This window comes from Dendrobates tinctorius, unplaced genomic scaffold (genome assembly GCF_039654945.1).
Source record: "Dendrobates tinctorius isolate UK_male_01 unplaced genomic scaffold, ASM3965494v1 ptg000065l, whole genome shotgun sequence".
NCBI classification, from domain to species: domain Eukaryota; kingdom Metazoa; phylum Chordata; class Amphibia; order Anura; family Dendrobatidae; genus Dendrobates; species Dendrobates tinctorius.
In genome coordinates this window covers 2267222-2292939 of record NW_027361733.1, presented here as the reverse complement: position 1 = coordinate 2292939, position 25718 = coordinate 2267222, and the positions used below count along the sequence as shown (strand labels likewise).

Genomic DNA, 25718 nt, shown 5'->3' with positions numbered 1-25718 from the left:
GTTTCAGTAAGGGGAAATCTTACTGCTTCAGTACATCAAGACATTTTGGACAATTGAAACTTCTAACAATGTGGGAACAATTTGGGGGGAAGGACTTTTTTGTTTCAGCATGACTCTGTACTAATGCACAATACAAGATTTGTAAAGAAATGGCTGGGGGAGTTTGGGGTGGAAGCACATTACCTACCATTCAGAGCCCTGATCTCACCCCAACCAAACATCTTTGGGGTGAACTACAATAGAAATTGTGAACCTGGCCTCCCTCTAACATCAGTATCTGACCTCACAAATACTTGTCTGGTAAAAATGGGCGGAAATTCCCACAGACCCCTCCAAAATCTTGTAGAATGCCTTCCCAGAAGAGTGGGCGCAGAGGTCATCATAAACGCTCCTGTAGGTGTATTGTGGAGGTGACCCAATACTTATGTCCATACACTGCTGTATTAGGTCTTTTGGTAGGAATAAGTGCATTGTGCAGAAGTTTTGGTTTAGACGGTGCAGTGTTGTTTCCTGGGTTAGGGTTTTATCTTTTTTTTTTTTTTTTTTTTCAAGGAAGTGAATAAAATATCAGGTTAAGTGGTTGGTTTAGTCTGTTCAACAGGAAATGCTTGAATGCAGGCAAGCTGATACACAGCTTCTGCTGAGACCTGCCCGAACACTGCTCTCACACACAACGCCCAGACCAGTGCTGATTCTATACTGCGCCCTGCTCCTCTACTGATCTCTACTGATCTCACACGGCACCCTGCTGCTCTACTGATCCCACACAGCCCTCACACTGTACCATGATCCTCTCCGATTCTACACTGCCCTCATACTGCACCCTGCTCATCTACTGATCCTACACTGCCTTCACACTGCACCCTGCTTCCCTACTGATTCTGCACTGCCATCACACTGCACCCTGCTCCTCTACTGATCCTACACTACCCTCATACTGTACCCTGATCTTCTCTGATTCTACACTGCCATCATACTTCACCCTGCTCCTCTACTGATCCTACACTGCCCTCACACTGCACCCTGCTTCCCTACTGATCCTACACTGCACCCTGCTTCCCTACTAATTCTACACTGCCATCACACTGCACTCTGCTCCTCTACTGATCCTACACTGCCCTCACACTGCACCCTGCTTCTCTACTGATTCTACACTGCCATCACACTGCACCCTACTCCTCTACAGATTCTACACTGCCATCACACTGCACCCTGCTCCTATACTGATCCTATACTGCCCTCATACTTACCCTGCTTCTCTAAGATCCTACACTGCCCTCACACTGCAACCTGCTTCTCTACTGATTCTACACTGCCATCACACTGCATCCTCCTCCTCTACTGATCCTACACTGCCCTCATATTGCACACTGATCCTACACTGTCCACATACTGTATCCTGCTTCTCTACTGATCCTACACTACCGTCATACTGCACCTCGCTTGTCTGATTCTACACTGCCCTCACACTGCATACTGCCCCTATACTGATCCTACACTGCCTGCACACTGCACATCTACTGATCTTGCTGTGCTCACTCTACCCCAATACCGATCCTACACTTTACACTGTCTCTGCCCCTATACTGTTCTCATACTACATTCTGCCACATTACCACTTACTAGTCCTAGCACCATCCTGCACAGTTTATTATTCTAGCACTGCCTTTTTTGTCATTCTGGATTATGCCCTTCATGATGCCCTCTGGAATCCTTAGGGATTGCATCCAACTCTGAGCTGGCACCTGGCACACCCTTTAGCCATTTCATCCTGGTTACGATGCATTGAGAAGAAGCAGGTAAGGAGAACTTTTGACTACTCTCTTAGGTGTTGTAGTTGACGTTGGCACAGCATGGATTTGGTTACTGATTTTTATGAGCTGTGATTTTGATCTGCCCCTTCCTTCTCCATATGAATAGATTGTGACACTTTCCATTAGAGCCACAGTGGAAGCGGCATTTTGTGTCACATGTGACGATAAATTTTCCTCGCAGTGTGTTTATCTTTATTGCTCAGCACCTGATGGGCGGTGGTTAGGGGGTCACCGATCACACACACAGGAACCCCCCACTCTTCCTGTGCTCAACACACTTGTTATGTCTCCACAAATGCACAGAGAACAGGAAGGAGCAGGACAGACGATGGAGCAGATGAAATAAGTGAGGAAGGCTCTGTGGTATGTCCGCCCAGTAACCAAAACTTTCCTTCCAGAGGTGTAGTAGATTGTCAGCTCTGGATTGTTCTAGACAAGCATCCGGGGAATGGCTTCCTGTGCCCTGTCTGTAAGAATATTCTTGAGTCCCAGAAGGTCAAAGCACTGCATATGATTCCCGGTAGCCCGTCTCTTCCCTGGACCAACGGTGGGTACTGTGTTTATTTCAAGTGTTGTGGATCCACATATAGATAATATGTACATGGCCCTAGTGTTTTTGGTGTGTATTAGTCACCTTTACGCACACCTTCTCGTTCCAGTTCCCCAACTTATATATTTGCAGTCTGGTCAAAAATATTCATTTACATAGGAGGGACTTTCGGCTAGCAGTTCCTCTACATGTGCTACCCGCAGTTTTTCTGGAGCAGTTTTGGTACTGTGCATTACCTGCCTTCCTTGCCCCCTCCTGTTGAATTTCAGCAATGTCAGACATGTACACAGGTCTCTTCTCGCTTAGTCTCCTGTCATATTCGGCCCTATGCTAAAGAACACTAGGCCCAGCCTTTTCCATTAATCATCTCTATTACTTTTCACCTTCATAGGCAAACACCAGCCATCAGGATGCAGAGTGCCGGGACTTTTGACAAGGACTATGTCCTGGTGGAGCATGGATTTGAGTACACGGCTAAAGATGGCAGCTTTATCTGTATAAAACCGCATGAACGCTACATTCTACTGAAGAGAACAAATGAGCACTGGTGGCAGGTCTGTCAGGACCACAATTCCAAGCCTTTCTACATTCCTGCAAAGTACGTCAAGGTCCTGTCCTCCATTGGTCGGGGCTCCTATGGGACTGATAATTCTTGGATGATATCAGAGGATCTAACAGAACAGCCATCTTGTATTCAGTACAGCTACACATTTGTGCCAGCAGAGCCACACGAAAGTGCATCTTCTGGTGGCCAAGAAGGTGCAATTATGGTCAGTCAACACAATGCAGGCACTGCCAAAGCAAGCAATGTGCAGCTGCAGTATCTGGTCACAAAAGGATCATCTCAGTCATTACTTGACTTATCACAGCTGAATCGCAGGACAACGACGGAGCAGAGGGTGATGCGGGACGGTCTCAACACTGACCACAAGTTGGGGCCTCTGAGAACTTTTCACAACTCTAAGAAATTTTTAGATCCCCTAAAGCGGATTAGCTATATGAGCCCCCCAGAGCTTCAGCCCAGGATTAGACCCTCACAGTCTCTGAATGATCTGCAGCTTATTAAGTCATTGTCATCCTCCTCTGACCAGCCGCTCCTTGACAGAGTCTCAATACCAGAGATCCATCTCCACATGGAGGAATTGACCGTTGAGCAGAGCAATGTGGCCGGCTCCGACACCTGCTTAGCACTGGAAAAGGTATTATTTTTTTCTTTGGTGAAGGGGAGGAAAAAGGGGCAACCAATCTACTTATCAAATCTGTATGGAGACCAAATGTGGTACTAAGCATATTCAAGGCCACATGTTAGTGACTTCCCTAGTGTAGGAAATGATTGATCAGTTTTTCGAAAACAAAAAACTTTTCTCTTCATCCGTAGTCAAGGAAATGGTTGATCAGTCTTTCCAAAACTTGACCCTTCATTATTCAAAACAGGTATTTTTTTAACCATGTAAAAAGTTAAGCTCCCTATCAACCAAACAGCCTAGCCTAATATTGAGAGTCACTGAGCTAACATGATCAGATGAATGTGTTGTGAGCCACTATGTGCATAGTGTTGATTGCCACCTAGTTGTCATTTTATTCATAAATTTCCAAGTGGAATAATAGAGGAACAGCAGAACACCGAATTATAAAAAAAAAGATGATTCAGAACTGTTATTTTATGGATTAGACAGATAGACAAGTCAGGAGATGAGATAGGTCCTCATTAACTATTAATGGAAACCGTTCATAAACATGATATTGATTATAATGAGCTACAATTGAAACCAGAAGTTTACATACACTATATAAAAAGACACATATGCATGTTTTTCTCAATATCTGACATGAAATCAGAATAAACCTTTCCTGTTTTAGGTCAATTAGGATTACCATAATTATTAATATTTGACAAATGGCAGAATAATGAGAGAGAGAATGTTTTAAGGCATTTTTATTACTTCAAAGTCAAAAGCTTACATACATTTCATTAGTATTTGGTACCATTGCCCTTAAACGGAATTACTTGGGTTAAACGTTTGGGATATCCTTCCACAAGCTTCTCAACATAATTGGTAGGAATTTGGGCCCATTCCTCCTGACAAAACTTGTATAACTGATCCAGATGGTATGTGGCCTTGTTCACACCTGTCTTTTCAGCTTTGCCCATAAATTTTCAATAGGACTGAGATCAGGGTCTGTGATGACCTCTCCAAAACATTGACTTTGTTATCCTTAAGCCACTTTGTTAGCATTTTGTCAGTATGCTTTGCGTCATTGTCCATTTGGAAACTGACCGTCACATCCAAGCATAAGCATAGTGTGAACAGGTGCTTAACCTAGAGTCACCAACTCATATACATGCAATTCATTTTTCATATTTCATGTTTGCATGTTAGCGCTACAGTGTGCTTCCTTTTTTGTTTGATTGTCCATTTGGAAGACCCATTTCCACCCAAGCTTTAACTTCCTGGCTGATGTCTTGAGATGTTGCTTCAGTATTGCCACATAGTCTTCTTTTCTCATGATGCTATCTATTTTTGTGAAGTGCACCAGGCCCTCCTGCAGCAAAACAACCCCACAACATGATGCTGCCACCCCTGTGTTTCACAGTTGGGATGATGTTCTCCAGCTCTAATCCTTTTTCCTCGAAACGTAACGATGGTCATTATGCCCAAAAAGTTCAATTTTAGTTTCATCAGACCACAGGACATGTCTCCAAAAATAAAGCCTTTGTTCCTGTGTGCATTTGCAAACATTAATCTGGCTTTTTTATGTTTCTTTTGGAGTAATGGCTTCTTCCTGGCAAAGTGGTCTTTCACCCCATGTTGATACAGTACTCGTTTCACTGTGAATATTGACACAATCTTACCAGCTTCCGCCATCATCTTCACAAGGTCTTTTGCTTTTGTCCTTGGGTTGATATGCACATGTCGGACCTAAGCAAGTCCATCTCTGGGACACAGAACCTGTCTCCTTCCTGAGCTGTATGATGGCTGGACATTCCCATCTTGTTTGTACTTGTGTTTAATTGTTTGTACAGATGAACGAGGCACCTTCAGGTATCTTGAAATTGTACCCAAGGATGAGCCAGACTTGTACAAGTTCACAATTCTCTTCCTGATATCTTGGCTGATTTCTTAAGTCTTTCCCATGATACAACCCAAAGAAGCAATGTGTTTCAAGTGTGCGTTAAAATACATCTACAGGTGTGTCTCTAATTAACTCAGATGTTGCCAAAAAAACGATCAGAAGCTTCCAAACACATGACATCACCATATGTGCAGTCCAGAATTGTTTAAAGGCATAGTAATCTTAGTGTATGTAAATTTTTGAATTTGCAGTAATTAATAAAAATGCCTTAAAACTCTCTCTCTCATTATTCTGGCATTTGGCAAATATGAAAAATTATGGTAATCCTAATTGACCTAAAACTGGAAAGGTTTATTCTGATATCATGTCAGATATTGAGAAAAACATGCATACAGTTGTGGCCAAAAGTATTGACACCCCTGCAATTCTGTCAGATAATACTTAGTTTCTTCCTGAAAATGATTGCAAACACAAATAATTCTTTGTTATTATCTTCATTTAATTTGTCTTAAATGAAAAACACAAAAAGAATTGTCCTAAAGCTAAATTGGATATAATTCCACACCAAACATAAAAAGAGGGTGGACAAAAGTATTGGCACTGTTCGAAAAATCATGTGATGCTTCTCTAATTTGTGTAATTAACAGCACCTATAACTTATCTGTGGCACCTAACAGGTGTTGGCAATAACTATTCCCACTTGCAGCCAGTTGACATGGATTAAAATTGACTCAACCTCTGTCCTGTGTCCTTGTGTGTACCACATTGAGCATGGAGAAAAGAAAGAAGACCAAAGAACTGTCTGAGGACTTGAGAAACCAAATTGTGAGGAAGCATGAGCAATCTCAAGGCTACAAGTCCATTTCCAAAGACCTGAATGTTTCTGTGTCTACCATGCGCAGTGTCATCAAGAAGTTTAAAGCCCATGGCACTGTGGCTAACCTCCCTAGATGTGGACGGAAAAGAAAAATTGACAAGAGATTTCAACGCAAGATTGTGCGGATGTTGGATAAAGAACCTCGACTAACATCCAAACAAGTTCAAGCTGCCCTGCAGTCCGAGGGTACAACAGTGTCAACCCGTACTATCCGTCGGCCTCTGAATGAAAAGGGACTGTATGGTAGGAGACCCAGGAAGACCCCACTTCTTACCCCGAGACATAAAAAAGCCAGGCTGGAGTTTGCCAACACTTACCTGAAAAAGCCTAAAACGTTTTGGAAGAATGTTCTCTGGTCAGATGAGACAAAAGTAGAGCTTTTTGGGCAAAGGCATCAACATAGAGTTTACAGGAGAAAAAAAGGCATTTAAAGAAAAAAACATGGTCCCTACAGTCAAACATGGCGGAGGTTCCCTGGTGTTTTGGGGTTGCTTTGCTGCCTCTGGCACTGGACTGCTTGACCGTGTGCATGGTATTATGAAGTCTGAAGACTACCAACAAATTTTGCAGCATAATGTAGGGCCCAGTGTGAGAAAGCTGGGTCTCCCTCAGAGGTCATGGGTCTTCCATCAGGACAATGACCCAAAACACACTTCAAAAAGCACTAGAAAATGGTTTGAGAGAAAGCACTGGAGACTTCTAAGGTGGCCAGCAATGAGTCCAGACCTGAATCCCATAGAACACCTGGGGAGAGATCTAAAAATGGCAGTTTGGAGAAGGCACCCTTCAAATATCAGGGACCTGGAGCAGTTTGCCAAAGAAGAATGGTCTAAATTTCCAGCAGAGCATTGTAAGAAACTCATTGATGGTTACCGGAAGCGGTTGGTCTCAGTTATTTTGGCTAAAGGTTGTGCAACCAAGCATTAGGCTGAGGGTGCCAATACTTTTGTCTGGCCCATTTTTGGAGTTTTGTGTGAAATGATCAATGTTTTGCTTTTTGCTTCATTCTCTTTTGTGTTTTTTCATTTAAGACAAATTAAATGAATATAATAATACCAAAGAATTTGTGTTTGCAATCATTTTCAGGAGGAAACTGAGTATTATCTGACAGAATTGCAGGGGTGTCAATACTTTTGGCCACAACTGTATGTGTCTTTTGATATAGTGTATGGAAACTTTCAACTGTATATCCTCAGAGCAGGATCCTCCATGCTTATTTCTTCTCTAGTAATAAAGATTTTAGATCTAGTAAACAGAAATATAATCTATGTACCATAAAATGTATGTGATGTCTCTGGTGTGAGTATGTAACATGTAATATAATAAAGGACAGAGCACAGGTTGGTGTGTGTGTGTGTGTGTGTGTGTGTATGTATGTATGTATGTATGTATGTATGTATGTATATATAATGTGTGTAATGTAATACAGGACCCAGGTCAGTGTGTATGTATTATTTATGTAATACAAGGCATAGGTCAGTGTTTATATATAACGTATGTAGTGTAATACAGGGTATAGGTCAGTGTGTATGTATAATGCATGTAATGTAATATAGGGTGCAGTTCAGTGTGTATGTATAATGTATGTAATGTAATATAGGGCCCGGGTCAGTGTGTATGTATAATGTGTGTAATGTAACACGGGGCATGGGGTCAGTGTGTATGTAGAATGTATGTAATGTCTGTGGTGTGAGAATCTGACATATGTAATGTAATAAAAGTCAGAGCACAGATTGATATGTGTGTATGTATAATGTGTGTAATGTAATACAGGACCCAAGTCAATGTGTATGTATTATTATTTATGTAATACAAGGCATAGGTCAGTGTTTATGTATAATGTATGTAGTGTAATATAGGGTACTGGTCAGTGTGTATGTATAATATATGTAATGTAACACAGGGCATAGGTCAGTGTGTATGTATAACGTATGTAATGTAATATAGGGTACAGGCCAGTGTGTATGTATAATGTATGTGATGTAATATAGGGTACAGGCAGGGGCGGCACTACCGCGGTCGCAGCTGTGACGGGGCCCCGGAGTGTTTAGGGACTCGATCGTGGAGCTGCAGCCGCTCATTGGCTGTGCAGCTCCTTGCTTTGAGTGGCTGACAGGCTGCAATTGGCCTGACGCTATGGCTGCACACAGGACCTGTGATGAGGTCACAGGAGGGGAGTAGTCAGGGTTCACATGATCAGGAGCCTCGTGTATGCAGGACTCTGCCGACCTGGTTGTCATGGTGCACTGCTGGATGAGGGTAAGTTTATGTGTGGGGTCAGGAGGGGTTTACAGTGTGGATGTAGCAGAGCCGTGGGTGTATGGGGTGTACTGAGCGGAGCCGTGTGTGTATGAGCTGTACGGAGCGCAGCCGTATGTGTATGGGGTGTACTGAGCGGAGCCGCATGTGTACGAGGTGTGCGGAGCCGTATGTGTACGAGGAGCACGGAGCGGAGCTGCATGTGTATGACGTGTACGGAGCAGAGCCGTGTGTGCACGAGGTGTACGGAGCGGAGACGGGTGTGTATGAGGTGTACGGAGCAGAGCCATGTGTACTAGGTGTACGGAGCAGAGCAGTGTGTGTACGAGGTGTACAGAGCGGAGTCGTGTGTGTGTGAAGTGTACGGAGAGGAGCCATGTGTGTACTAGGTGTACGGAGCAGAGCCGTGTGTGTACAAGGTGTACGGAGCGGAGTCGTGTGTGTGCGAAGTGTACGGAGCGGAGCCGTGCGTGTACGAGGTGTACAGAGCGGAGATGTGTGTGTATTTTGGCATGGGAGGGCTCCATTTGAAAGTTCGCATCGGGTCCCATAACTTTGTAGTTACGCCACTGGATACAGGCCAGTGTGTATGTATAATTTATGCTAATTATGCAAATTGTCTCTTCAGAGAGGAAGAGGACTAGAACTCTAGTGCCACCTATTGGAGGTAGCATTCCTAAAAGTCAATGTTGACCCTTTAACGAGCCTAGTTACATGACTTAGGATAAAAGCCAAGCCAGAATCTCCATTTGCAGACACTGTGTTTCGGGGTACTGCCCCTCATCAGTGCAAAGTGGGAGAAGATCTGGTTTGGCTGTGAGAGAGGCGTCTGACCGATATCCAAGAAGTATCATTTCTCCTTGCGGAGAATGACATGCTAAGCATGTCGAGGTGAGGAGACTTAAAGCCGCAATGCTCCTCTGGGAAATTTATGTAATGTAATACAGGGCACAGATCAGTGTGTATGTATAATGTATGTAATATAATATAGGGTGCAGGCCAGTGTGTATGTATAATTTATGTAATGTAGTAAATGATCGATGTGTACTTGTTATGTATACAATGTAACTAGGGTTGCCAACTTTCTTATCAACAAATACCATCCTGGATAATATGAGCAATAAGGCCTCTTTCACACATCAGGTTTTCGCCGTCAGGCGCGATCCGGCGCTTTTGACAGAAACCGGATCCGGCGAAATGCAATGCCGGATCCGGTTTCCCCCCCATTGACTTGCATTTGCGCCGGATCGCGCCGGATGGCCATGCGTTTCATCCGGTTTTCGCCGGATCCGGCAATGTGTCGCGATCCGGCGTCTGGAAAAAACGGCTACTGTAACGTTTTTTGTCTCCGGCGAAAAAGCCGGACACGCCGGATCCGGCGCGTCCGGCTTTTTCACACAATGAAAGCCTATGAGCGCCGCAATGCGCCTGATCCGGCGAAAGCCGGATCCGGTGGCCGGATCCGTTTTTTTTGGTCTGAGCATGCTCAGTAGCTCTGCCCACAAGACATATATAAAAGCAAGACAGTGGGACCCACAGCCACACCCAACATGCCACCCAAGAAAGCAAACAAGCGCAGCAGGAGAAGGCAGGAGACCACTGCAGCACCATCAGCACCACCACCACCCCAAATGGAGCAGCAAATGGAACATGCTGAGGAGGGGAGTCCAGCAGCAGATGAGAAACGGTAATTATCAAATCCCCCATTCCTCCAAACTAGGGCCATGGAATATCAAGATATTCATTGGCCCTTTGTTTCTCTGTATTCAACAGCCGCCAAAGAGATGCAGCAGCAGCAGCAGAAATGGCATCACTGGCAGCAGCAACAGCAGCAGCAATACCCACAGCCATGGAGTCTGGCCATCAACAGGACAGCACATCTTCTTCTGGGAGCCCTCCCTCGCATCGTCAGCGTTTGACGGTAAGTTTTTATTTCCAAAATCCATCATCTCTGTAATATATGTGTATTCATTGCCTTTTATTTCAAAACAGGAATCACAAGATGAAGAGGAGCTCCCAGAAGAAGAAGGAAGGGGTGGACAGACACCTGGAGTGGGCTCACAATTGGTAAGTTTTTTGCATCAAACGCAGAAACACAACATCACACTACACACAACACATAGAAAACAATGTTCTGCAGACCACACACAGCAAACAAATGCCTACATCCAAAGACATAACATTTTTTGTTTTCTTCTCTAGTCTTCCCAATCTGGTGCTCGGCCAAGAGGTCCTCGCAGTGCCTCCCAGGGTCGTCGGCGACAGCAACGCGGCGGTCACCAGCGTGTAAGTATAAATATTTTTGCTTTGTTTTTTTGCACTTTTTATTTCATTTCTTTTGTGGAGGCTAATTATGTTATTTTTGTCTTTTTCTTTAACAGCCTTCACAGCGTGCTCCCGACTCTGACGGTGAGGATGGAGGACTCGATGTGGACCACCTCATCGATCTCGTCAGAGAAAGGGAGCCGCTCTGGAATATGGCTGACCGCCGCCACGCTGACCTTATCGTTACCCGACGACTCTGGGAGGAAATCTGTTCACTCCTTGTGGGCCGCTGGGTGGACCTCGATGTTCGGGCCCAGATTAAAGAGCGTAAGTATATACAGTACCGGTTGCTTGATGTAAACCAGTGTTTCCCGAACTCCAGTCCTCGTGGTCCCCACGGATCATGTGTTCAGGATTTCTATTTACTATGGAAATCCTGAAAACATGACCCCTGGGGACCATGAGGACTGGAGTTTGTGAAACACTGATGTTGTATACTAACCACTCCTTTCTCGTTTCAGGGAACAGAATTGTGAATCGGTGGCGGTCTGTGAGGGATCGTTTCAAGAAGGAGTTCAATAAAGAGATGCGGGCCCCGAGTGGATCTGGAGGACGCAGGAGCAAGTACAAGTACGCACAAGCCCTGTCGTTCCTCCGGGAGACAATGCTCACCAGAAGGTAAATATTACACACCACATGTGACAAAAAAATGTTTAGATGTAACTTTTTTTTTTCAGCCAGGGCCATACCATGTCACTATTTTAATTGTTTTTTTTTCTCTTTATTCCACAGCACGGTGAGCAGCACTCGGGAGCCTGCACGATTGGACCCTTCTGAGGCGATCCCTGAGGAGACCGGCACCGAGGGACACTTCGACCGCCCCGGTACATCTGCACCTTCCCAGCCTTCCCACACATTCGACCCATCTGTCCCATCCACCAGCACAGGAGCATCGTGGCTGCCTACATTACATGAAGCTGCTGGTGAGGAGATCGCTTTCCCTTTACCCCACCCTTCTGCCCCTGCCACCTCTAGTACACCTGCGGGTACTGGGCGACAGCGGCAGAGGGGTCAGGAAAAGAGTTATGCGCAAGAGTTCTTGCATCTGAATGCATCTTTCCAGAACTGTCTAAAAGTCTTGTCAGAGCAAATCTCCGCAGGCTTTCAGCAGATCAACTCCAGAATTCTGGAGGTGAAGACACTTCTGCAAACCATGCATTCAGAAGCAAGATCTTCGCCAAACCACACCTTTTTCAGGTCTGTTGTGGAGCGCATGGCAACACTATCTCCAACCCAGCAGATGCATGTAATGCATTCGTGCCACGGTGCTCTACAGCAGGTTACCTCCCAACCTCCACCTCCCACCACTGTAGTTCCTCCACCTGCACCCCCTCCAGCCACTTTCCATCCTCCCCCTCCTAATACATCTGCACCCCCTCCAGCCACTTTCCATCCTCCCCCTCCTATTACATCTGCACCCCCTCCAGCCACTTTCCATCCTCCCCCTCCTATTACATACCAGCAACCTCCTCAGTACCAGACATCTCCCCACTTCCAGCAACCTGCCCCGTACCAAACTCCTTCCCCGTACCAAACTCCTTCCCCGTACCAAACTCCTTCCCCATACAACTTTCCATCAACATCATCTGCTCCTACAGTCCCTGCCCAACCCTCCACTCCACCGCCCACCACCTCTTCTGCCTCCCACATGTCCACCCATTCTGTAGCTTTTTCCACACCTTCACCTCTAACTGTTCCTTCCCCACCACGATCCCAGTCCTCTCTCCACACACCCAGTGTCGAAGTGTCCCGCAACCCCTCCAGCAGTATTTCCACCCCACACTACACAGATTTGTAATGTGTGTTTTTTAATAAAAATGCCCATTGGGTTAAAAACCTTTATTAAAAAAGTTTTTTGCACTTGAAAAACATTTTACAAAAAAAAAAAAAAAATTTTAAATAAAAGTTAAATTATCGTTTCACAATGGTTGTCTGTCATTTCTTTCTGCGGCGAACTATGTTTAAAAAAAAGGTTAAATACAGGGTATTTCAAAGGTAAAAAGGTATTCAAAACCAGGTATATAACTGTGGGTAAATTTTAGCTTTTTGCCACAGTTGTGTTCCTGGTTGTGTTTGAAGCAAAGTATTTCACCTAAAAAGTTGTGTTTATTGTTGGTGATTTCCTAACAATGTACACAACTTTTGTTAAAAGGTGAAATACTTTGCATAAAACACAACCAGGTACACACCTGTGGCCTAAAGCTAAAAATAGTAAGACCATGACAAGATAGCCAACTTTGGTTGGCAAAGGTATATACTGTTGGTCCAGAAGGTACACAAGTTTGGTTAGGGCACAAATCTTTCACACTCTGTCATCCTGCCAGTGTACTCTGCCTTGAGGTGACATAAAGTATAGTGCAAAATTGTCCCTCATTACTGAAACCGTCACAGAACTTCTAGTGGTAATGTCATGGTAATCTTGCAAGGTGGCTTCTTCAGAGGTGTCCTCAATGGAAATGGGTTCCTTGCAGATAACAAAATTGTGGAGTACCACGCACGCTTTGATCACCTCGTCCACAGTTTCTGTCTTGAGGTTGATCGCAGTCAATAGGACCCGCCATTTGGCTGTCAGAATACCAAAGGTACATTCAACCATTCTTCTTGCTCTTGTGAGGCGGTAATTAAAAATGCGTTTTGGTCTTGTCAATCCTCTGCTAGCGTACGGTTTCAAAAGGTGTTCTGACAGCTGGAAGGCTTCATCCCCTACACAGACAAATGGCATAGGTGGACCAGATGTTTGCGGCAGCGGTCTAGGTGGTGGGAACTGGAAGGTGTTTCCATACAGTTTACGCCCCATGGCAGACAGTTTGAAAACTTGAGAGTCATTGGAGCGGCCATAGGCCCCAATATCAACCGCAATAAATTTGTATTCCGTGTCAGCGATGGCCATGAGGACAATTGAAAAATATTTCTTGTAATTGAAATATTCCGATCCCGATCCAGCTGGCTTTACAATGCGGATATGTTTCCCGTCCACAGCGCCCAAGCAGTTTGGAAACTGACATATCTGTTGAAACTTGTCAGCAATTTCAATCCACCTCTCTGTTGTGGGCTCTGGTAAAAACTCTTCAGCTAAGGAGTCCCACAGTGCACGGCATGTGTGCTTCACTATTCCAGATATGGTGGAAATCCCGAGTCTGTACTGGAAATGCAGTGACGAAAGGGATTCTCCAGTTGCAAGAAATCTGTGGGGAATTAAAAAACAATAAATTAGTTTTAAATCACAGCATTACATACCAAAACTGAGCTATAACACTTGGAGATACAAACTACCACCAACAAGATTGCAGTGAAAGTGTGCTCTGATGCGATCACATCCAATAAATGTGGCTTACCTTAAAGTCACCATCAGACGCTCTGCGGGTGAAACAGAGAAGCGGCAATAGGTGTCCGCTTTTCTTATGAGGTGTGCAATGCGCTCCACCAAGTAATCAAAATTCTCCATTTTCATCCGAACATATCCAAAAAATTTATCCGGGTTTCGTCGAAGGTCCATGCAGAGTGTAGAATAGACCCCACGCGTCATTCTCTTGGCTGTGATGGGGTGGATCCACAAACGTCGTCTACGATGCCTGATGCGCTGCTGTCTCGCTCTCTCCTTCTCCAGAACAATCACCCTCAAACGATTCGCCTCCGCTATAAAATCCGCCAAATTCTTCAAAATATTTCCAATGACAACATCCATCTTCGCCAGTAACTTGCTCTTCTCTCCAACCTGCACTTTCTCCTCTACAACCTGTCAAAGAAGGGCTGTAGGAACATGCTATATATAGTTTTCCAGTAGCCAATCCCGTTCGGAAGGCCACAAGGGTCAATTTTAAAAACCGGATCCGGCGTAATCCGTCGAAAAACGGATAGAAAAACGGATGTACCGGATGAGACGGATCCGGTTTTGTCTGTCAAGAAAAAGACGGATCCGGCAGAAAACCGGATCCGTCACATCCGGTTTTACGAAACATTTGCCGGATCCGGCGTTCCGGCACGACGCCGGATCGCGCCTGACGCCGAAAACCTGATGTGTGAAAGTAGCCTAAGTCTGGTTGTTTTATGGTGTGGCTGCACATTGCCTTTTCTGATAGTGATGTATTATGTGTAGGTCATGGCTACTGTATTATGCCTGCGAGACCGAAACTTAAAAAAGTAATATACACTTACAAATTTATGGTAGTTTTATTGTTAAAGGGATATTTCTAATATGAAAAATGGTATCATATTCCTGAGATACGCCATACATTTATGATTTTGAGTTATGGTGAATCTCTGGATAACACATTGTTATGGGGCATATGTGAATGACGCACTGCTATGGGGAATCTGTTAATGACACACTGTAATGGGGGAACTGTAAATGACACACTTATGGGGGGATCTCTGTATGACACAGTAATGGGGATTTATTAATGACACACTGTTGTAGGGGGATCTCTGGATGATGCTTTGCTATCTGTGGATCTGTAAAGGATACAATGTTACAGGGGAATCTGTGAATGAGCTACTACTAAGAGGGGAATCTGTGAATGACGCACTATTACAGGGAGATCTGTGAATGACACACTGCTATAGGGGATCTATGAATGATACACTTATGTGCGATCTGTAAATGACACACTGTTATGGGGGGATCTGTGTATGACACACTGGTCTTAGGGGATCTATGAATGACACACTATTATGGGGGATCTCTGAGTGACACACTGTTTGTGATCTGATGATTACATGCTGCTATGTGGGCTCTGTGGAACAGACACTGTTACTGGACATCTGTAAATGACAACCTGTTATGGGTGATGCGTAGATGACACACTGTTGTGGCGGATCTGTGGATAACAACCTGTTTTGGGAGATCTGTGGATGACACTGTTATGGGGGATCTGTGGATGATACACTGTTATGGGGGATCTGTGGATGACACACTCTTATGGGGGATCTGTGGATGACACTCTTATGGGGATCTGTGGATGATACACTGTTATGGGATCTGTGGATGACACACTGTTATGGGGGATCTGTGGATGACACACTGTTATGGGGGATCTGTGGATGATACACTGTTATGGGGGATCTGTGGATGACTCACTGATATGGGGGGATCTGTGGATGACACACGTTTATGGGGATCTGTGGATGAAGCACTGTTTTGGGGGATCTGTGGATGAGGCACTATTATGAAAAATACATGGCTGTCACTGTAATGGAGGATCCATGAATCTCCTGGCATTTAGCTGGGGTGAGGATGATTGTATTTTATTTTCTCTTTCCATATACTTAGATGAAAGGAGTTAAACATTTCACACGCTGTTAGGGGGGATCTGTGGATGATACACTGTTATGGGGGATCTAGGGATGACACACTCTTATGGGGGATCTGTGGATGACACACTCTTATGGGGATCTGTGGATGATACACTGTTATGGGGATCTGTGGATGACACACTGTTATGGGGGATCTGTGGATGACACTGTTATGGGGGATCTGTGGATGATACACTGTTATGGGGATCTGTGGATGACGCACTGTTATGGGGGATCTGTGGATGATACACTGTTATGGGGGATCTGTGGACGACACACTTATGGGGGATCTGTGGATGACACACTCTTATGGGGATCTGTGGATGACACACTGTTATGGGGGATCTGTGGATGATACACTGTTATGGGGGATCTGTGGATGACTCACTGTTATGGGGGGATCTGTGGATGACACACGTTTATGGGGATCTGTGGATGAAGCACTGTTTTGGGGGAACTGTGGATGAAGCACTATTATGAAAAATACATGGCTGTCACTGTAATGGAGGATCCATGAATCTCCTGGCATTTAGCTGGGGTGAGGATGATTGTATTTTATTTTCTCTTTCCATATACTTAGATGAAAGGAGTTAAACATTTCCCACGCTGTTAGGGGGGATCTGTGGATGATACACTGTTATGGGGGATCTAGGGATGACACACTCTTATGGGGATCTGTGGATGACACACTCTTATGGGGATCTGTGGATGACACTGTTATGGGGGATCTGTGGATGACACACTGTTATGGGGGATCTGTGGATGACACTGTTATGGGGGATCTGTGGATGATACACTATTATGGGGGATCTGTGGATGACGCACTGTTATGGGGGATCTGTGGATGACACACTTATGGGGGCTCTGTGGATGACACACTCTTATGGGGATCTGTGGATGACACACTGTTATGGGGGATCTGTGGATGATACACTGTTATGGGGGATCTGTGGATGACTCACTGTTATGGGGGATCTGTGGATGACACACTTATGGGGGCTCTGTGGATGACACACTCTTATGGGGATCTGTGGATGACACACTGTTATGGGGGATCTGTGGATGATACACTGTTATGGGGGATCTGTGGATGACTCACTGTTATGGGGGGATCTGTGGATGACACACGTTTATGGGGATCTGTGGATGAAGCACTGTTTTGGGGGAACTGTGGATGAAGCACTATTATGAAAAATACATGGCTGTCACTGTAATGGAGGATCCATGAATCTCCTGGCATTTAGCTGGGGTGAGGATGATTGTATTTTATTTTCTCTTTCCATATACTTAGATGAAAAGAGTTAAACATTGCCCACGCTGTTATGGGGGATCTGTGGATGATACACTGTTATGGGGGATCTAGGGATGACACACTGTTATGGGGGATCTGTGGATGACACACTGTTATGGGGGATCTGTGGATGACACACTCTTATGGGGATCTGTGGATGTTACACTGTTATGTGGGATCTGTGGATGACACACTTATGGGGGATCTGTGGATGACACACTCTTATGGGGATCTGTGGATGACACACTGTTATGGGGGATCTGTGGATGATACACTTTTATGGGGGATCTAGGGATGACACACTGTTATGGGGGATCTGTGGATGACACACTTATGGGGGATCTGTGGATGACACACTTATGGGGATCTGTGGATGACACTGTTATGGGGGATCTGTGGATGACACACTCTTATGGGGATCTGTGGATGATACACTGTTATGGGGGATCTGTGGATGACACACGTTTATGGGGATCTGTGGGTGAAGCACTGTTATGGGGGATCTGTGGATGATACACTGTTATGGGGGATCTGTGGATGATACACTGTTATGGGGGATCTGTGGATGACTCACTGTTATGTGGGGATCTGTGGATGACACACGTTTATGGGGATCTGTGGATGAAGCACTGTTATGGGGGATCTGTGGATGATACACTGTTATGGGGGATCTGTGGATGACTCACTGTTATGGGGGGATCTGTGGATGACACACGTTTATGGGGATCTGTGGATGAAGCACTGTTTTGGGGGATCTGTGGATGAAGCACTGTTATGAAAAATACATGGCTGTCACTGTAATGGAGGATCCATGAATCTCCTGGCATTTAGCTGGAGTGAGGATGATTGTATTTTATTTTCTCTTTCCATATACTTAGATGAAAGGAGTTAAACATTTCCCACGCTGTTAGGGGGGATCTGTGGATGATACACTGTTATGGGGGATCTGTGGATGATACACTGTTATGGGGGATCTAGGGATGACACACTCTTATGGGGGATCTGTGGATGACACACTCTTATGGGGATCTGTGGATGATACACTGTTATGGGGATCTGTGGATGACACACTGTTATGGGGGATCTGTGGATGACACTGTTATGGGGGATCTGTGGATGATACACTATTATGGGGGATCTGTGGATGACGCACTGTTATGGGGGATCTGTGGATGATACACTGTTATGGGGGATCTGTGGACGACACACTTATGGGGGATTTGTGGATGACACACTCTTATGGGGATCTGTGGATGACACACTGTTATGGGGGATCTGTGGATGATACACTGTTATGGGGGATCTGTGAATGACTCACTGTTATGGGGGGATCTGTGGATGAAGCACTGTTTTGGGGGAACTGTGGATGAAGCACTATTATGAAAAATACATGGCTGTCACTGTAATGGAGGATCCATGAATCTCCTGGCATTTAGCTGGGGTGAGGATGATTGTATTTTATTTTCTCTTTCCATATACTTAGATGAAAGGAGTTAAACATTGCCCACGCTGTTATGGGGGATCTGTGGATGATACACTGTTATGGGGGATCTAGGGATGACACACTGTTATGGGGGATCTGTGGATGATACACTGTTATGGGGGATCTGTGGATGATACACTGTTATGGGGGATCTGTGGATGAAACACTGTTATGGGGGATCTGTGGATGACACACTCTTATGGGGATCTGTGGATGATACACTGTTATGTGGGATCTGTGGATGACACAATCTTATGGGGATCTGTGGATGACACACTGTTATGGGGGATCTGTGGATGATACACTGTTATGGGGGATCTGTGAATGACACACTGTTATGGGGGGATCTGTGGATGACACACGTTTATGGGGATCTGTGGATGAAGCACTGTTATGGGGGTTCTGTGGATGATACACTGTTATGGGGGATCTGTGGATGACTCACTGTTATGGGGGGATCTGTGGATGACACATGTTTATGGGGATCTGTGGATGAAGCACTGTTTTGGGGGAACTGTGGATGAAACACTATTATGAAAAATACATGGCTGTCACTTTAATGGAGGATCCATGAATCTCCTGGCATTTAGCTGGGGTGAGGATGATTGTATTTTATTTTCTCTTTCCATATACTTAGATGAAAGGAGTTAAACATTGCCCACGCTGTTATGGGGGATCTGTAGATGATACACTGTTATGGGGGATCTAGGGATGACACACTGTTATGGGGGATCTGTGGATGATACACTGTTATGGGGATCTGTGGATGATACACTGTTATGGGGGATCTGTGGATGACACACTTATGGGGGATCTGTGGATGACACACTCTTATGGGGATCTGTGGATGATACACTGTTATGGGGATCTGTGGATGACTCACTGTTATGGGGGATCTGTGGATGACACTGTTATGGGGGATCTGTGGATGATACACTATTATGGGGGATCTGTGGATGACGCACTGTTATGGAGGATCTGTGGATGATACACTGTTATGGGGGATCTGTGGACGACACACTTATGGGGGATCTGTGGATGACACACTCTTATGGGGATCTGTGGATGACACACTCTTATGGGGATCTGTGGATGACACACTGTTATGGGGGATCTGTGGATGATACACTGTTATGGGGGATCTGTGAATGACTCACTGTTATGGGGGGATCTGTGGATGAAGCACTGTTTTGGGGGAACTGTGGATGAAGCACTATTATGAAAAATACATGGCTGTCACTGTAATGGAGGATCCATGAATCTCCTGGCATTTAGCTGGGGTGAGGATGATTGTATTTTATTTTCTCTTTCCATATACTTAGATGAAAGGAGTTAAACATTGCCCACGCTGTTATGGGGGATCTGTGGATGATACACTGTTATGGGGGGATCTAGGGTTGACACACTGTTATGGGGGATCTGTGGATGATACACTGTTATGGGGGATCTGTGGATGACACACTGTTATGGGGGATCTGTGGATGACACACTCTTATTGGGATCTGTGGATGATACACTGTTATGTGGGATCTGTGGATGACACACTCTTATGGGGATCTGTGGATGACACACTGTTATGGGGGATCTGTGGATGATACACTGTTATGGGGGATCTGTGGATGACACACTGTTATGGGGGGATCTGTGGATGACACACGTTTATGGGGATCTGTGGATGAAGCACTGTTATGGGGGTTCTGTGGATGATACACTGTTATGGGGGATCTGTGGATGACTCACTGTTATGGGGGGATCTGTGGATGACACATGTTTATGGGGATCTGTGGATGAAGCACTGTTTTGGGGGAACTGTGGATGAAGCACTATTATGAAAAATACATGGCTGTCACTTTAATGGAGGATCCATGAATCTCCTGGCATTTAGCTGGGGTGAGGATGATTGTATTTTATTTTCTCTTTCCATATACTTAGATGAAAGGAGTTAAACATTGCCCACGCTGTTATGGGGGATCTGTGGATGATACACTGTTATGGGGGATCTAGGGATGACACACTGTTATGGGGGATCTGTGGATGACACACTTATGGGGATCTGTGGATGACACTGTTATGGGGGATCTGTGGATGACACACTCTTATGGGGATCTGTGGATGATACACTGTTATGGGGGATCTGTGGATGACACTGTTATGGGGATCTGTGGATGACACACTCTTATGGGGGATCTGTGGATGATACACTGTTATGGGGGATCTGTGGATGACACACTGTTATGGGGGATCTGTGGATGACACACTGTTATGGGGGGATCTGTGGATGACACACGTTTATGGGGATCTGTGGATGAAGCACTGTTATGGGGGATCTGTGGATGATACACTGTTATGGGGGATCTGTGGATGACTCACTGTTATGGGGGGATCTGTGGATGACACACGTTTATGGGGATCTGTGGATGAAGCACTGATATGGGGGATCTGTGGATGATACACTGTTATGGGGGATCTGTGGATGACTCACTGTTATGGGGGGATCTGTGGATGACACACGTTTATGGGGATCTGTGGATGAAGCACTGTTTTGGGGGATCTGTGGATGAGGCATTATTATGAAAAATACATGGCTGTCACTGTAATGGAGGATCCATGAATCTCCTGGCATTTAGCTGGAGTGAGGATGATTGTATTTTATTTTCTCTTTCCATATACTTAGATGAAATGAGTTAAACATTTCCCATGCCTTCCTTCATTCTCTGCTGAGATTCAGTATGATCTGAGCAAAGACGGTAGCTAAGATTATGTAGAGGGGCCATATGTACAGTAGGTGATTCCTGTGGCCACCAAAGCTCTATGCTGTTTGCCAGGACTTTTACACAATTTCTTGTGTCACTTTCTGGGACTATGTGTTGATGGTTCTGCTGAGCAGCTTTGTATGCAGGAATTCTGTTCCTTGGATGCATGATCAAAGAGTGAGGAGGAGATCTTCCCTTCATTATGTCTCGGGATAAGTGCAGGTGGAGTGTCTCTGTGTCGCAGGAACCTCAAGTGTCACAGCTGCCTCCAATGGCTTTTCCTTCCTCCCAGAGACTATTGTCTTCTTCCTTAGAGATGTTGGCTTTAGTCATTTCCTCTCTGATCAGAAGGTGAGTTCCTGCCATTCTTCAGAAGCCTAAAATGCAGGAAAGTCATCTCCTCACATGTCACAAATAACCGAATATATGAGGAACGGATGAAAACCAAGCTGCAGCTATGGAAAAACAGTATGGACAATCTGCTTCAAAGTGTTGTTATCATATTGTAAGCATGTGTGACGGCTGAATCCTTCACACCCCACATCAGAGGAAAACATACGCATGACTTTGTGGCGCTCTCACCGCTAAGTTTTGTGCATACAACATATTTTCAGGTGGGCCACTCCATAATCTGAACTATACACAACCTTTAGGTTGAGTACCTGGCTCTAGTTTTTGAGGCCACCATCTGTCCTTCCGGCTGTTAATTTGGCTCTTGTATAGTGATTCCTGGTTTGGAAAATAGCCACCTCTCACTGTGGGGTCTCCATCCTTCTTTCTGTACCAAAATAACTGAAAACCTCAGTATGTATATCTATTCATTCCCCTAAAGGCAGTACTATGTAGAAGCTCCTTTTGCTGAAATATAGCTGCAAGTCGCTTTGGATAACTTTCTATGAGCTTTCCACATTTTGCACAGAGATTTTTGCCCATTCAGAGCAAAACTTCTGCAGCTCCTTCAAGTTAGAGTGTTTCTTTTGGTGAACAGCAATCTTAAAGTCTAGTCACAGATTCTCAATTGGATTAACTTCCTGTAGTGTTAGCTTTCTGTTACTGTTTCTTATGTTAACAGGTCGGTTTTGACCCGTGTCTTAAATCACCCCTAGGATACCCTAAAAACAGTTATTTATGATCCAATTTGTTTCTTACCTCTTAGTTACCTTGTTAGGGTTTCTCATCCATGGAAGGATTGATTTTAATATTTTTGTTGTGGCCCCCTGGGCCTTTCATTTGAGAGCATACCCTTCATTTTCAATATAAAAATATTGTCAAATGAACCTCAAGAGAATAATATAAACTTAAAAAAGTTTGTTATATTACCTGACTATTAAATGTAAAAAAAAATACATATATATATTTTATATTATTAACTCTAGTAACATCTATGGTGTTACGGGTCAATTTTTTTTTTTTTTTTTATCCAATAAATTTTTATTGAAATTTTCAAAGACAGAAATGATCTTACAGAAAGAAAACCAAAGATCATAATATAGACAGACAAAAATGCAAACAACAATAACAATAACAATATCAGACAATGAGACCGTAGGAAAAGGAAGGGGGGGGTCCGGTAAGACTCAAGAAATCCTAATCCGATCCGATGTATAGAGTAAGTACTAAACTTTATGGGAGATGCCAAGGGGTGGGAAACCCAACCCGCCCAGTTCTTCATTACCCTGTCTCTGACCCCTGCATCTAGTGAAAGAAAGTACTCATGATGAAATGTTGAGTTAAGCCTGACCACCAACTCCGCGAGGGTAGGCGGGAGCGGGGCCTTCCATTTAGCAGCGAGGCTAATCCTAGCAGCCATCAATATATTCGAGACCAAGGGTACGAATTCTAGGGGAAGTGTTTCGATCCCAATGTTTAGAACTGCCAGTTGAGGAGATAGAGGGAAATCAATACCCGTCACAGATTTAAGTAAGTTTGAGACAACTAACCAAAAGGGAGTCAAACTAGGACATTTCCACCACATGTGAGCCAAAGTACCTCTTCCTCCACACTGTCTCCAGCACAAAGGGGAGAAATTCTTTCCAAATTTAGATAAAGTAATCGGGGGATAGTACCATCTAAGATGAATCTTTTTTAGTGTCTCAAGGTGGTTGATACATTTAGATGCCCGCTGTATTGCTTTTATTCCCGCTCTCCACTCTTCATCCGAGGCGTGAAAAGATAAATCCTCCTCCCAACGCGACATATAAGTTGGTCTTATAGGAAATAAAAGGTTATTACAAGCTTTATATATAGCAGATAAGCCCTTGTACTGATGAGGGTTGGATAGGAGAAATTTTTGAAAAGAAGAGGGGCATACAGGTAATAAGGGGAAGGAGAGGCGGTGTATTGATGATAATAAATGTTTCACTTGGAAGTGTTGGAAAACCGTTTTCTCTATACCAGAGAAGTTCGAGCATAATTTGGAAAAGGATGAGAAGGTACCCTCCCACAACATATCTCCCAGTGAGTGGATACCAGCCTTCATCCAGGGAAGGAGATCGATATAGGGTATGTGAAAGGACAGGGCCTTGATATTTATCAGGCTCGGCGGCAGTGAGATCCAATCCCCCACCACTCGCCTCCAACCTACAAGGGTGGCCTGCATTGTAATTAGCGGAGGGGAATAAGGCGTCGGCCGGAGCGATTCTGCCTCTAGTAGGCACCGTAATGAGGACCCTTCGACAAAGCTCGATTCTATCTGTATCCAGCCCAAATTCTCAAGTGGGGTTGACCACCACTTTTTCACCGCTTCTAAAACAGCAGCCTTATAATACCCGGCTATGTAGGGAACTCCCATGCCACCTTCCGTATATGGAAGATACATAATTTTACCCGCTACTCTAGGTTTTTTATTAGCCCAGATATATCGGTTAGTAATATTTTGGAGTTTAGTGAGGAATTTGGAAGGAATTACAATAGGGAGGGAACTAAAATAATAAAGAATTTTAGGGAGAAGAAACATTTTAAAGGCTTGGACGCGGGCTATCCACGAAAAACCCTGTAAAGGGTGTCTAGAAATTTCGGAATTTAGAGCTGAGACCAAGTTTCCCATGTTAGTTGAGGCGATATATTTTGAGCGGGTAAGGGTTATTCCTAAGTATGGAATTCCGTCATCCCACCATGTAAAGGGGAGTTCTGTTTTCAGTCTCTCTTGAAGCGGCGAAGGGACTGCTATGGGAAAAATAAGAGACTTAGTCGCATTAAGTTTATAAAAGGAAATTGCTGAGAATAAGGACAGAGAAGTCATAACAGCCGGTAAAGATTTATGCAAGTCAGTACAAGTGATAATAATGTCATCTGCATATAAGCCAATCAAATGGTGGTGTGAACCTATATGATAACCTGAAATATTTTTGTTAGATCTTATGGACTCAGCCAGGGGTTCTATAGCCAAAGAAAATATAATCGGTGACAGGGGGCAACCCTGACGGGTTCCGTTAGTGATCTGGAAGGGGGAGGACAAAAAACCTGAAGATAGCACCCTAGCATTAGGGTTAGAGTATAACGACAGAATAGCCGACAATATTGGGCCATCAAAACCGAACTTTTTAAGGACAGAGCTAAGGTATCCCCAATGTACCCTGTCAAAAGCCTTCTCTGCGTCCAATGAGAGAAACACACCGGGGACACCCATCTTTTCAGCCACGTCAATAACGTCAATCATACGTCTAGTGCCATCTCCAGCCCTCCTACCGGCCACAAAACCCACCTGGTCTGGATGAACCAGGGACGGGGTAATTACATTCAATCTAGATGCCAATAATTTAGAAAAATTTTTTACATCACAGTTCAGTAATGAGATGGGACGATAATTTCCCGGGTCCTCTGTAGATTTACCTGGCTTGGGTATAGTGACAATGGTAGCCTGAAGGGAGATAGCAGAGACCGACCCAGACCTTTGCCACGAGGAGAAAGTACGGAGGAGGTATGGGGCAAGAACAGAAGAAAAACGTCTATAATAATCGTTAGGAAGTCCATCTGGACCTGGGGCGGAATGAAGTTTAG

At 44.6% G+C, this 25718-nt stretch overlaps 1 protein-coding gene and 1 long non-coding RNA gene across 4 annotated transcripts in view; both read left to right on the top strand.

Annotated features, from left to right (window-relative positions):
* The first annotated feature begins 656 nt into the window (after nucleotides 1-656).
* The window catches only part of ARHGAP27 (Rho GTPase activating protein 27), a 125337-nt gene continuing 100275 nt past the window's right edge, over nucleotides 657-25718 (top strand). Inside the window, exons 1-2 of one of the 3 annotated variants that reach the window (XM_073580495.1) lie at nucleotides 657-1799; nucleotides 2756-3563. In XM_073580495.1, coding sequence (XP_073436596.1) covers nucleotides 2775-3563 — 789 coding nt within the window. In that variant the 5' untranslated portion in view covers nucleotides 657-1799; nucleotides 2756-2774. Of the gene's footprint in view, nucleotides 1800-1872; nucleotides 2362-2755; nucleotides 3564-25718 lie in introns of those variants that run through there. The other 2 variants (XM_073580493.1, XM_073580494.1) reach the window with 2 other exon arrangements.
* On the top strand, nucleotides 10858-12825 carry LOC141094660 (uncharacterized). Its single transcript, XR_012233149.1, has 2 exons — nucleotides 10858-11167; nucleotides 11362-12825. It is a non-coding gene; the product is annotated as an uncharacterized lncRNA (long non-coding RNA).